General features: G+C 30.8%; 1 protein-coding gene across 1 annotated transcript in view; it reads left to right on the top strand.

Moving 5' to 3' along the window:
• The first annotated feature begins 751 nt into the window (after positions 1-751).
• The window catches only part of LOC106477600 (mucin-4-like), a 67,077-nt gene continuing 55,682 nt past the window's right edge, over positions 752-12,146 (top strand). Inside the window, exons 1-2 of the mRNA XM_013938177.2 lie at positions 752-850; positions 7,523-7,613. Coding sequence (XP_013793631.1) covers positions 7,523-7,613 — 91 coding nt within the window. The 5' untranslated portion in view covers positions 752-850. The remainder of the gene's footprint in view (positions 851-7,522; positions 7,614-12,146) is intronic.

Raw genomic sequence — 12,146 nt, 5'->3', positions numbered from 1 at the left:
ACTTTTATTTTCATAGTGAATTAATAAACTTTGTTTCTCAGTAACAAACTCTTCTTCGGAAAGAGCTGACAATGACATATATATTCTTCCCGTCATAAATATACCTGTGGAGCTATCGTTCTGTTTAATAATCGCGAATTCGTCATGAACCAAATTTATCGCCTATGACGCCCTGACCAATTTTTAGAGCAAACGTTTTTGTATTAACAATTGCAAATAGTTTCTATAAAGTGCGATTAATATTTTGTATAAATTCAATATCTTGGTCTTAATTATGTAGTCCTTAATATATTTCTGATGCATTTTTATATATTAACTTTCTAAGTTCTCCCAAACAGAAGCGGTTTTGGGTAACGTTCTTGTAATTATTTTTATTTATTTGAGCATAAACAATGGACACTTTTTATTGGGCGCGATTTTAATAATAACGCGAGTGTAGCATGTTTTCTTAAATGTAGAAAAAGAATATTAATTCTATATTTCTTGTACAGGCATACATGTCTAATGTTTCGCTGAGATTCATTAAATTCTTCATTTTATAAAAATATTATGCACTATTAATATTATACGTTAGTTGACTTTACAAAGATTAGAAAAAAATATTGCAAGTTTAAACAGTGTTATATTAGTTGCCCTTAATTTTCTGATAAAAATCACATAAGCAGCTTATTTGATTAATTCACAAATTTTAGACCATTTAGTTTCTAATGCTTCGCTAAATTTCAGCGTTAAACTAATAGTTATATCAGGACATCAGGTTTTTACGAATCCGCCGTTATTATATTGATCAAGCTTTGACACGCTAACGTTATAACTTATGGTTGATAGGTGTTGCAATTAAGGATTAACGGTAATTCTACTTCTAGTAATATAATGCTTTCAAGAATACGTGATTTCTAAATATTTGTGATTAAATTATACACCTAGGTTATAAAATTTATGTGGTTTATTACTTATGCTTTAGTATTTATTTTAAACTAGGCTGAAAAATTAGTTCAGGTATTTTTATTATTTATTTTGAAATTAAATTTGATGTCTTAGTAACTTTTTAGTAATACTAATAGTAATAATATTAGTAGCGTACTCTGTCTCTAGTCTTTTGAAATTTGAGTACTAGTTCTACTACAACTTTTAAGTAGAAGTACTACTAATTATATTTTAAAGTATTACAATAGTAATACTTGTGGTACTACTACTACTACTACTAGTAGGCTAATTTTTTTTAGCATTGTTGTTTAGACTTTAAATTAAATTCAGTGTTTACTGTTGAACTTGAAGTTGAAAACAAAAAGTGAAGACAAGTTGTTGGCACATGCACATGTAATACCTATATAATATATAGCTTTTACCCGGAAAATTTAAATTATTAATATTAGTAAATATTATTAATATAAACTTCAAGTCCTAGGAGAATGAGGTTTGAATAGAACCTGACCATTCCAGGTTGCACAATGACCAAATACCAATCCATACAAGTAGTAGTTCTAGTTATTACTAACTTTGAAGAGGTCTGACCCTCCTAGATTCTGAAAAGGATCCAGATCCCAATTAAGATGAATCATTCTTACAAAGGGAGGAAGAGGTCTACATAGCACCTGAGTCTTCCCAATCAAGATTGAGCTTCTTGATAACAGTGGTTGCATGAATCCAAAAACAGCATTTTTTTTTTAAATAATGGTAATAATGTTCTTGTATATCTTAAAACCATGCTAAGGAGTGTGAAAGAGGCTCAGTTAGAGTGACTGCCCAGTTAATTAGGTTAGTTACTCCAAAGGACCAATAGCTACAGATATTTGACTTTCACATTATAAGGCAAAATTGATTGAATAAACAAATCTGTATGTTCATAATAGATGAATGAAATTTCAAATGAAAAATTTAAAGGGAATATCTTGACAGATGTTGGGGGGTGGACCACCTCTGACACCTTGCTCTTGTTTTAAATACAAAGAAATAGAATATTTAAATTGACATTGTAGTGTACAGCTCATTGCATTGGTTCGGTGGCAAGATAATTTTATTAAATGGAAGCTTTGGATATGTTTAATGAGTTGGGAAGATAACATTTGTTTCACAGCACTATGGAATATCAATCTTGAATGCCCATTCTCTCAGAAGAACTAGATTCCCAGATCCAATCCTGATGCATAAATATGTGGGTTCTGCAGCTAACACTATACATATACATGCATACAATAAAATAATATTGGGGTAAATGATGGTAAACATTATCCATATATTCATGAGAAATTGCAACTTTTTAGGTCATATGCTGGGGTGTTTTTGTAATAATATTTTACAAATTTAACCAAACAACAATTTAACATTTAACTGTTAAAAAAAAAACTTTGGAGTAATGGGCCCTTGGACTAACAGACAATCACCTCATTGAGCGCCTGACCTTCTCAGACTTATGATAAAAACACAACCACAATCATATGGTTTTTTACTAACATTCATATCACTATATGTAATTGATAAGTGATTGAACCTTGAAACTAGACATTTTATTCATTTTGAATGTAAGTTTTAATTTCTAGGTAAAATGGAGAAGGTAAATTTTATAGATTAATATAATGTAAATAACCTTAAAAGTGAAAACATTTCAGGGTAATAATAATGAACTTATGAATTGGTATGTTAATTTCACACCATTAAGCTGTAAAATATTTAGGGTGGGCAGAATAAATTATTTTTTCAGCAAAAATATTGTAAGTTTAAATATAATTTTGTGCAGAGTATATATCATGAGAGTAGAACCAGTGAAAGCCTCAAAGTTCACTAAAATGTTTGCGAGATTTTATTATCAAAAATTGGAATCTTAGTGGTTATCTATATAGGAAAATTTAAAGATATTTTCCTCTACAATGCCTTTAATATACCAGAGATAGTGCAAAAAACACGTCTAGTCTTACATCAAACATCTACCACTTCACCAGTGTTCGTTTTGATCCTTATAGGTAAACATTAGAGACAGCAGGTTTGCTTTTCGCACTATTTCCACAGGAATTTGTATTTGTCAATTTACTGTGAAAATGTATATAGTTCTCATTTAGTAAGCATCAGAATAAACAATTAGTAATTAACTAAATATGTTAAGAAAAAGCAAATTCTATTAAATCTATTTTAAATTTTCTTATTAAACTAAATTTGTTCATTTGATACACATCTTTACTTCTAGTACCAAACAGACTTCTAAACCTCATTATTTTGAAATTGCTTTCATTCAATAATCATTTGAAGTTAAATTATTTGTAATACAAGTAGTATAAATATGTTTCTAATATTGTTTTATACCTGGATGACTGTTCAACACTGTGAATTTAAAAAGGATCTAATATTGCATAAGGACAGAAATTGATCATTTGGTTTATAAAGGCTTTCCTTGCATACACATCTTTGAGGTTTGGTTTAAGTTTTTCATTTTTCTGTATGGCCTCTTGTCAGAATACACACAAATAAATCAGAAGCCTTTATCCTATTGATCCTCTGGATAATATTGCAATCTTCAATAGACTCATCTTGTACTCTTCTTAACAATAATAACAAAATTGTGCAAAGTATTCGATGTGAGGCCTAATTAATTACTTGTATAGAGATAATTATATTTTTTTTACTTTAACACCCTAAAATCCTATTACCTTTATTACTAGTAACAGAACATTATTTCAATGACTTATCCACTGCTATGCCAAGATCTTTTTCTTTAGTACTGTAATTTAGGATCATTTGCCAAATATTTGGCCACTGTAATTTACCCAAGGTTATTCTCCTGTACCTCAACATCCTCAGTACAAATATAAATTCCCAAGTTCTTGTCACCAGCAAACTTTACTAATTTACTAGAAAAAGCCAAGGTCCAAGCACTGGCTTCTGAGATACAGTATTTATAACAAGGGTCCAGTTTGACTGGACACTATTAATAAAAAAAACTTTTGCTATCTCTCATCTGACCTCCCTACAGTCCAATTAAATAGTCTTTCCCAAATACCCATGATGTGATGACCTTAGCTAATGTTTTATGTGACACATTATTAAAAGCTTTTTGAAAATCTTAGTACACAAAGTCCACACCTTTTCCATCTTTTAGATAATAAGTGACATCTTTGAAAAAAGTTGACAGATTAGTAAAGCAAAATTTTCTTTTAGTGAATCCATGTAGGCTTTCTTTAATATCATATTTTACTGAATGATTTTGCAAAGCTCCTTTTATGAGACTATAATTTTTCCAACTACAGAAATAAGATTAACTGGTTTATAGTTTCCAGAGCTATTTTCATAATTTTAAGAAATGGAATAACTAGCAGATTTCCAGTCCTTAGGCACCTGCCCACTGTCTGTAGACCAGCCAAAAATGAAAGAGAGAGAGTAATTTGCATATTGTTTAAAACTCTGGTAAACCTTATATGGTCATAGTGGTTTATTTTTAATATCTTGGTATTTCCACTTACAATTAAGAGGTTAATATTTACATGGTGGAAGTCAATTCCAATATTTTACAAATAATGTACAGGGTCATGAATAATACTAATACCTTCTCATGTAAGAAACATTTGAAAACTTGGCCATCTCACTGACCTCAACAAAATTCCTGCCATCAGCATCCTTTAAGGGATCAATCCCCATTTCATCATTTAGTTTACTGTTAATAAACTTAATAAACTTGCTGTTTTAATTTTTATTTCTTATTTGTAATCAAATCTCTAGATTTCCTACAGTTTTGAGAATCATCAATTCTGCAGGATCTGTCAATTTATATTTTTTGAACTTATGGCATTTATCTGTAATTTTCTCATTTATGTTTTCTTTAAAAAGCTAATTTGCTTTAATCTCTCCTGTTATCCTTTTCTTATTTTTAGGAACACATCTATCTTTAATGAAAAGCAATTTATTTTTACATTTTCTAAATCTGTCCTATCTCACCTTTTAACTCATCATCCCACTTCACTAATGATAAATCTGGTCTCATGGCCTCAGAATTAACTTTCTGAAAATTAGGAACTAAACTTTAATTTCTTTTTATTTCAACATGTAACAAATCATCTCAAATCCAAATATACAGTGATCACTTTCCCAAATGTTCCCCCAGTTCATGTCTTGCAATAACTTGCTCATTAGTGGTTAACAGTAAATCTTAAAATTGCATACCCTATGGTTGGCTCTCTGACCATCCTGAATTGCTTCAAGAAATATCTCTGCTCCTCAGTATTCAATAATTTTCATGACTCAGTAAGAACATGGAAAATATATTTAATTACTTAATAGTAACACACTTGAGGTGTATTAATTTGAAAATATTTTGTATGAGAGAGAGAGAGAGAGAAGCAAGGTGTTGTAGAAAAATTGTAATTGTGTGTGTGTGTAATTATTGATAAAACCCTAACATTTTTAGGTGAGTGTTAACCTGTGGTAAATAGAGGAAATAAAGTTATGAAATTTATAAACAAATTTTCAATTTAAGAGCAAAAGGGTTGTAATGTTATTTCAGAAATATATCAGTTAAAATTATAAGCTTGTGAAATAAATTTCATGGTGATTGTGTTTAGTTGCAAGCTATTTAAATATTTGTTTGATAGTTGTATGTCTGTGAACTTGTAAAATTCCACATTAATTTTGAATTAGAATTTGATTTTTTTTATTTGTTTTATTGCTTTTCCTGTGCTCTTACAATATGTTAATATACTTAGGGCTAATTTCTAAGATCATTGTAGACTGCAATTAATATGTTGAGGAATGATTTTGAAATTGGAGTATCGAATGTCCTGAAACCCAAAGATTTTGTTTTATATACATGTCCTCAACTACTGGTAGTGCTAAATTACCTTTCGCACACAACTTCTCACAATCTAGGGACAGACCCAGATGTTGGTCAAAAATAAGTTGAATGGCAAGTAGTTCAACTGCAGAATTCGTTTGGAATGTTTATGACAAGGTGTTATTTGGTCCATCTAGGCTATACAATGTTTTTTACCATTCTATTTCAAACTGCATATAGAAGTCCATTTTACTGTATCCAATCCTAATTTTTAAAATACTTATACAGCTTCATTATAGCTTCTTCACTGTTGTAGTTTCTACCACACCTGAAGGCAAACTGTTCTACTTTATTAGAATAGTAATTTTTAATTGAATTTATGCGAGGGTTTTCCATATCTTAAACATGTGTCCTCTAGTTTTACTACTTGCTGAGTTTTTATGAAAATGGCATCTGAATTAATGAATTCTAAACGTCTGACAATCTTGCAACATTCAGTGATGCTTCTCCAAGTCCTCCTTCACAATCAAAACATGTAGAACAATTTCTTCCTGTCTCAATCTGACAAACCATCCAAATCTAGAACAATTCTGGAAGCTTTTCTCTGAACCCCAATCAATAAATTTATACTGAAAACAGTATTCTAAATGATATCTAATTAGCACTTTATACAGTGAAGTGATGACCTCATTTGAATTGCACTTTGTATTTCTATGTATACAACTAAAACCTGTTTGTCATATTGCTAGCTAATGAAAATTGTCCAGAAGGCTGTAGAGATTTTGTAATAAGTATGGCCAGATCATTTTCCTCATGAACTTCACCTAAAGCTTTCCAAGCAAGAGTATAAGTAATGTTGTGATAATCAATCGGCAAAGATCTTCAAGAACATTGCATGAGACCTTAACCTTAGTGTTTGAATTTAAAAGTATATAGATAATTTGTTTGTTGTGTATCATTTTAAAATGAGAAATAATTGTATACATGTTTCATCTAATTAATTAAATGATGCACTAATTCAAACTTAGTTGAGTGGAAATTCTTGTCTTTAGAGTAATGTAGAATATGGTAATGTGAATTTCGAAACTGTTATAGATTGTATACATCCAAAAATGATGTATGCATGAAGATTTTTAATAGCTACTTTTTAAAGTAAAACTAAATTTTTCTTTATTAATAGTTTTAAATAATTATGATGTTACACACTTCTAGAATCTAAAATTGACATTCAACCTACATTTGCTAAAACAGGAGAATTGTGTTTTCACATAAAAGCAGTTAACTCAGTTTTTAGTAAGTATAAACTGACATTATGCATTTTCTATTATTTACCAGATGCTTGTGACCAAAAAGGGAAAGTACTGATTGCTATTTTAAATGATATAATGCTAAAAACGTGTAATATGGATTTATGGTCCTGTAATTAGATGAACTTGAGGTGTAAGCAAAGTTATTTCTTGCTCCATTAGTATAGTTTCATTAAACTTGTTGAGTAACTTGAGTGAATGAGGCCTGTAAATAAATAAAATGAGGCTATTTTGGTAACAGTTTTTCATCTCCCTTGAGAAGAATATAAACCTGAAACCAGGCAAGTGCTCTATCAACTGAACTGAAGAATTTACCCACTTAGTAAGACACTTAATTTAAACTGCCACACTATGTATGCATTTTATTATTTGTGAAATAAGATCTGATTTGTCAAAAATGATTTTGATTTGAAGAAGTTGTGTTATCTTAAAAGTTAATTTCTTTTATTTTGATTTTCAGATGGCTACCTCTAGTTCACTGACTCCTATAGGTTCTTGGAGTGGAAGAAAACATTCAGGGAGGAAACTTCACAAAAATAAAGAAAATAGATGTAAAAAATAAATACTTTTTATATTACATTCAGTATATATATATATATATATATTATGTGTGTGTGTGTGTGTGTGTTTAAACATGAATAATAAATTATATACATTTTTCAGTAGCTATTACAATATTTTATTCTTGATTAATTTGGCCCAAACTCTACTTTTACTTTTATTAACATTTTTTAATGCACAAAATTTCTATTCTTATAGGACTTAGACATTGACACTGAATGGTTAATATTAGTATGTATTTAGCTACATTGTCTTTTATAGTTAATAATGAATAATATGTGTACAAAAAACTGCATTCTAGGATGTTGAGCATAAACATTGTTGAGAAGTCTATAAATTATAAATTTTTGATGGTAATACCCCCCTAATCCCCATAGGATTAATATTAGTCTTGCATACACTTTAGTCCTTTTAGGTAACCTTTGCTTCTTCTGCCTGCATGATTTAGATGTCCAAGACCCCTTTTTTCATGAGTTCACTCACAAAAGATTTTGAACTGGGTTCTTGTTATGTGTTTGTTAGATTGATTTTCAGACTAGATGCTTCTTAACTTTAATCAACTATATATAAATTGGTCATGTATCATTCATTATTCTTCACAAAAGTACAAAAAGAGTCTAGTGTAGATAATTTCTGTACGTGTGAGGACCATCATTACTTTTGTTGGAAAATTTTTTAGTAGTTTCTTATCTAACTCTATCATGCCTGGATGGGTACGTTCCTTTGAGGTGAATAAAAGATAGGGGAAAGGGATAAAACATCACAAGCCTGAGACACAAAATCTATGAAGACCAAATTAGGCCAAGATGAATCCTCAGGTTCAAGTGGGAAGGAATGGCAAAGTCTGGAGGCGGGAAAAGACAATCAAAATCCTTGTCATTTTGAATAATGTCTGCCGATTCAGAAGCCTGGGGGATGTCAGGAGATAAAGGTTGACCCATGTAGCATTCAATCTCCCAACATATGAAAGCAGAAAGAACTACCATCTGGTTGCCTGCACCTGAGGCCTGAAAAACAACACTGGTCAGTGGTGTGACTTCCAAAGTGGTAACGTGAACTTCATAACTCAAAATAATGCACACAAATGGTCGAGTTTTGCAAAAATATATAGCAACAAAATAAAGTGGTTGCTAAAAAAGAAAAGTTAATCTTAAAAAAAAAACACTTTGGACAAAAAAAATTTTGTCGTCAAGGGAGCATGAAGTTCAAAAAAGATGTCTGAACTCAAACACTGCCAATCAAGAAGTGAAGGTTTGGTAGAGGAGTATGAAAGGAGTCACTTGAGCATGTCATGCTACTATTGATTAAGAGATGACGCATGATGATTTACATGAGAGACATGTTGGAATATGATAATTCTAACAAGTGGGGAGTGCAAGTCTTGTGGCATGCATAAAAATAGTTTGCATGTAGAGGGCAGCACTGAACGAGAATAGCTATTTTTGTGAGGGAGGTAAGTACCGTATGGGAATCAACTGTTGTATGGTTTCTTTAAAAAATATATAAGAACTGTTGTATGAAAGAAATTGAAATTTCAGAAGAAATGTGTACAAATTATGTAGCTTCTGCAAATATAATATCTGATTTTTATAAGTGTCATTTTTAAAGAATTTGCAGATTTGAAATTTTCAAAAAATTTCTTTGTAATACTTTTTTTTTCAGAAACAAATAATAAATGTTTACCTTTGATGTAGGCTTTAATTACTGATTTTTATAGCATCTTACATTTTTCTAAAACTTTCCTATAAAGCTTTTATATTATATAGCTATAAATTTTATCTTTCTTTTAAACCAAAAAACACCAAATGCAGTTTCACTGTGTTAAATCACAAGCTTCTAATAAAAATTTATTTTACCATAACAAAACTATAAACAAGCCAACTTTTTAAAATTATTAATCAGAGGGTTTAATTTAATATATGTAATATGTTTTAAATCCATTTTATATTCATTGAAACTTAACACTTTTGCTGCATAGTTCGGACATATCTGAATAAACATTTATACACGCTGACTGCGAAATTCAGATATACCCCATGGCTACCAAAAAGTTTCCCTCTACTGCAACATGCAGGAATGTCCCTCTGTACTTGAAACAATCACCAAACTTGCCTGTGTGTTGCCATCTGTGTTTTATGCCATGAAACCTGGATGTTTATATGCCTCATTACAAAATTGCAGGAACACAGAGAGAATCAATGGAAAGACATATTTTTTATATCTTGGATATTGTTATCTAAATAATTTGTTTTATATTTTGGCCTCTTATTGACTTAATTTTGCCTATATTTATGCCATTTACTGAAAAACACTTTTCTTCTAATTTTCCTGGATTGTTTGTTTTAATCATTATTTTTCACTATCCAGTACCATTTTCAAGGAATATTACTGACAGATATAGAAAATACAGCTTCTTTCAATATTAAAAAGTAATACAATTGGTCAAATTCATACTTTTATTTTTGGTGGATAATTGACACTTTTTTGAAATCAGCGTGAAAATTAATTGTGCAGTGAAAGGGTTAAAAAAGTCAACTGCAAAATGCTTTAACTAAGCCTACGTCATCTTGTTTCATGAAGAACTTTTCTTAGATTTTTCTATCATATTGCAATATCATTATTCAAATAAAGTATAATATGATAAAGTAAGCTTTAAAAAGAAAACAACTGTATTTGTTGTGGAAGTTATTAACAAACATCTTTTCTTCTAGCAACATATCACCAAGCTAAGCTTTTATAACTTTGTTCCAATATCCAGTGAACTGAAAGCCATATTGGTATTTTAGTTTAAATGAGCAGAGAAAGAGTTTTCTCTACATGTTTAGACCTGTAACCTATGATTTCTCGAAGCTGAAGTATAAGTAATTACATCATACGATGAACCAAGGTTGAAAAACCGTGATTAGCTAAAATCAATAAAACCGAACTTGTATTGAAGTTACAAAGTGAAGTTAGCACTACTTTGTTCAAAACTATGTTGGGTTTTATCCTGGAAGCTACAAGTACCATATTATGATCAGAAAAAATTTAGAAAATTCATAAAACTAACATTTTCATTTGGAGCTTGCTGAACTTAGTCCAAAAATCGTAACTTTCAATTTTTAATTTATTTTAATGTATAAAATGAAATAAATAAAATACTTTATACAATAAATTTTAACTCTGAAATTTTATTTTAATGTGAGGAAGAACAATTATAAGTTTATTTTCTATACTTTTTTTTAACTCAAAGGGACGCACTCATCCAGGCATAATAAAGTTAGATAAGAAGCTACTAAAAAATTTCCAAACAAAAGTAATGGTAGTCCTCACAAGTACAGAAATTATCTACACTAGACTCTTTTTGTACTTTTGTGAAGAATAATGAATGATACATGACCAATTTATATACAGTTGATTAAAGTTAAGAAGCATCTAGTCTGAAAATCAATCTAACAAACACATAACAAGAATCCAGTTCAAAATCTTTTTGTGAGTGAACTCATGAAAAAAGGGATCTTGGACATCTAGATCATGCAGGCAGAAGAAGCAAAGGTTACCTAAAAGGACTAAAGTGTATGCAAGACTAATGTTAATCCTATGGGGATAAGGGGGGGGGGGGTATTACCACCAAAAAAATTATCATTTATAGACTTCTCAGCAGTGTTTATGCTTAACATCCTAGAATGTAGTTTTTTGTACACATATTATTCATTATTAACTATAAAAGACAATGTAGCTAAATACATACTAATATTAACCATTCAGTGTCAATGTCTAAGTCCTATAAGAATAGAAATTTTGTTTTCTTCTTGTGGGGATGTTATTCCCTTTGGATGGTGCTGGCCTATGCCATGGTTAGAGGAGTTGATTATATGCGATTAACATCCTTTTGATACCGGATCTCTATTCCTGGATCGATAAAACTGAGAATTCTCGTGACATATCCAGAAATCGATGGAGATCTTAATCCACGATTCTTGGGTTTCAGATGAAGACAGTATGATCTTCATCCTACTCCTGTGAGAAGGTTTTGGATGTAGTTGACTTACCGAGTATGGTCCGACACGCCCTAGCCACTCTACATCTCACAATTTCCACCCTTGTACATGACACACCCTACAAAGGGGTGAAGAGTATACCTGGCTCAGAAGTGGTGCAGTTCCCCTCTTCTGATATTTGGATCTGTCTCATGGTCGGGGGTATCCTTCTGAGTTTTTTGGGGGTACTTTTTTCCCTCCCTCGTTAAGGGCCCTTTTCCTTTTCAACGTGAGATTCTAGCTAATTTTGTGAGAGGAGGTAAGTACCATATCAGAAGTTATAATTTCCCTATACTGAAAATGTATTTCCGATAGGCACTTACCTTCTCTCACCCTTTCTCTCCACTTCTCTGGTGCTCATGCCTTGTGCCAAACTTCAAAGTGAAGGTTTGGTAGAGAAGTATAGAAGGAGTTGTATGTGTCATGTGGGCATGTCATGCTACTATTAGTTAAGAGATCATGCAGTATGATTTGCATGAGAGACATGTTGGAATATGATAATTC

Source organism: Limulus polyphemus, unplaced genomic scaffold, assembly GCF_000517525.1.
Source record: "Limulus polyphemus unplaced genomic scaffold, Limulus_polyphemus-2.1.2 Scaffold8, whole genome shotgun sequence".
NCBI lineage: Eukaryota > Metazoa > Arthropoda > Merostomata > Xiphosura > Limulidae > Limulus > Limulus polyphemus.
The sequence above is the reverse complement of the archived record's forward strand: the minus strand, read 5'-3'. Positions and strand labels throughout refer to the sequence as shown.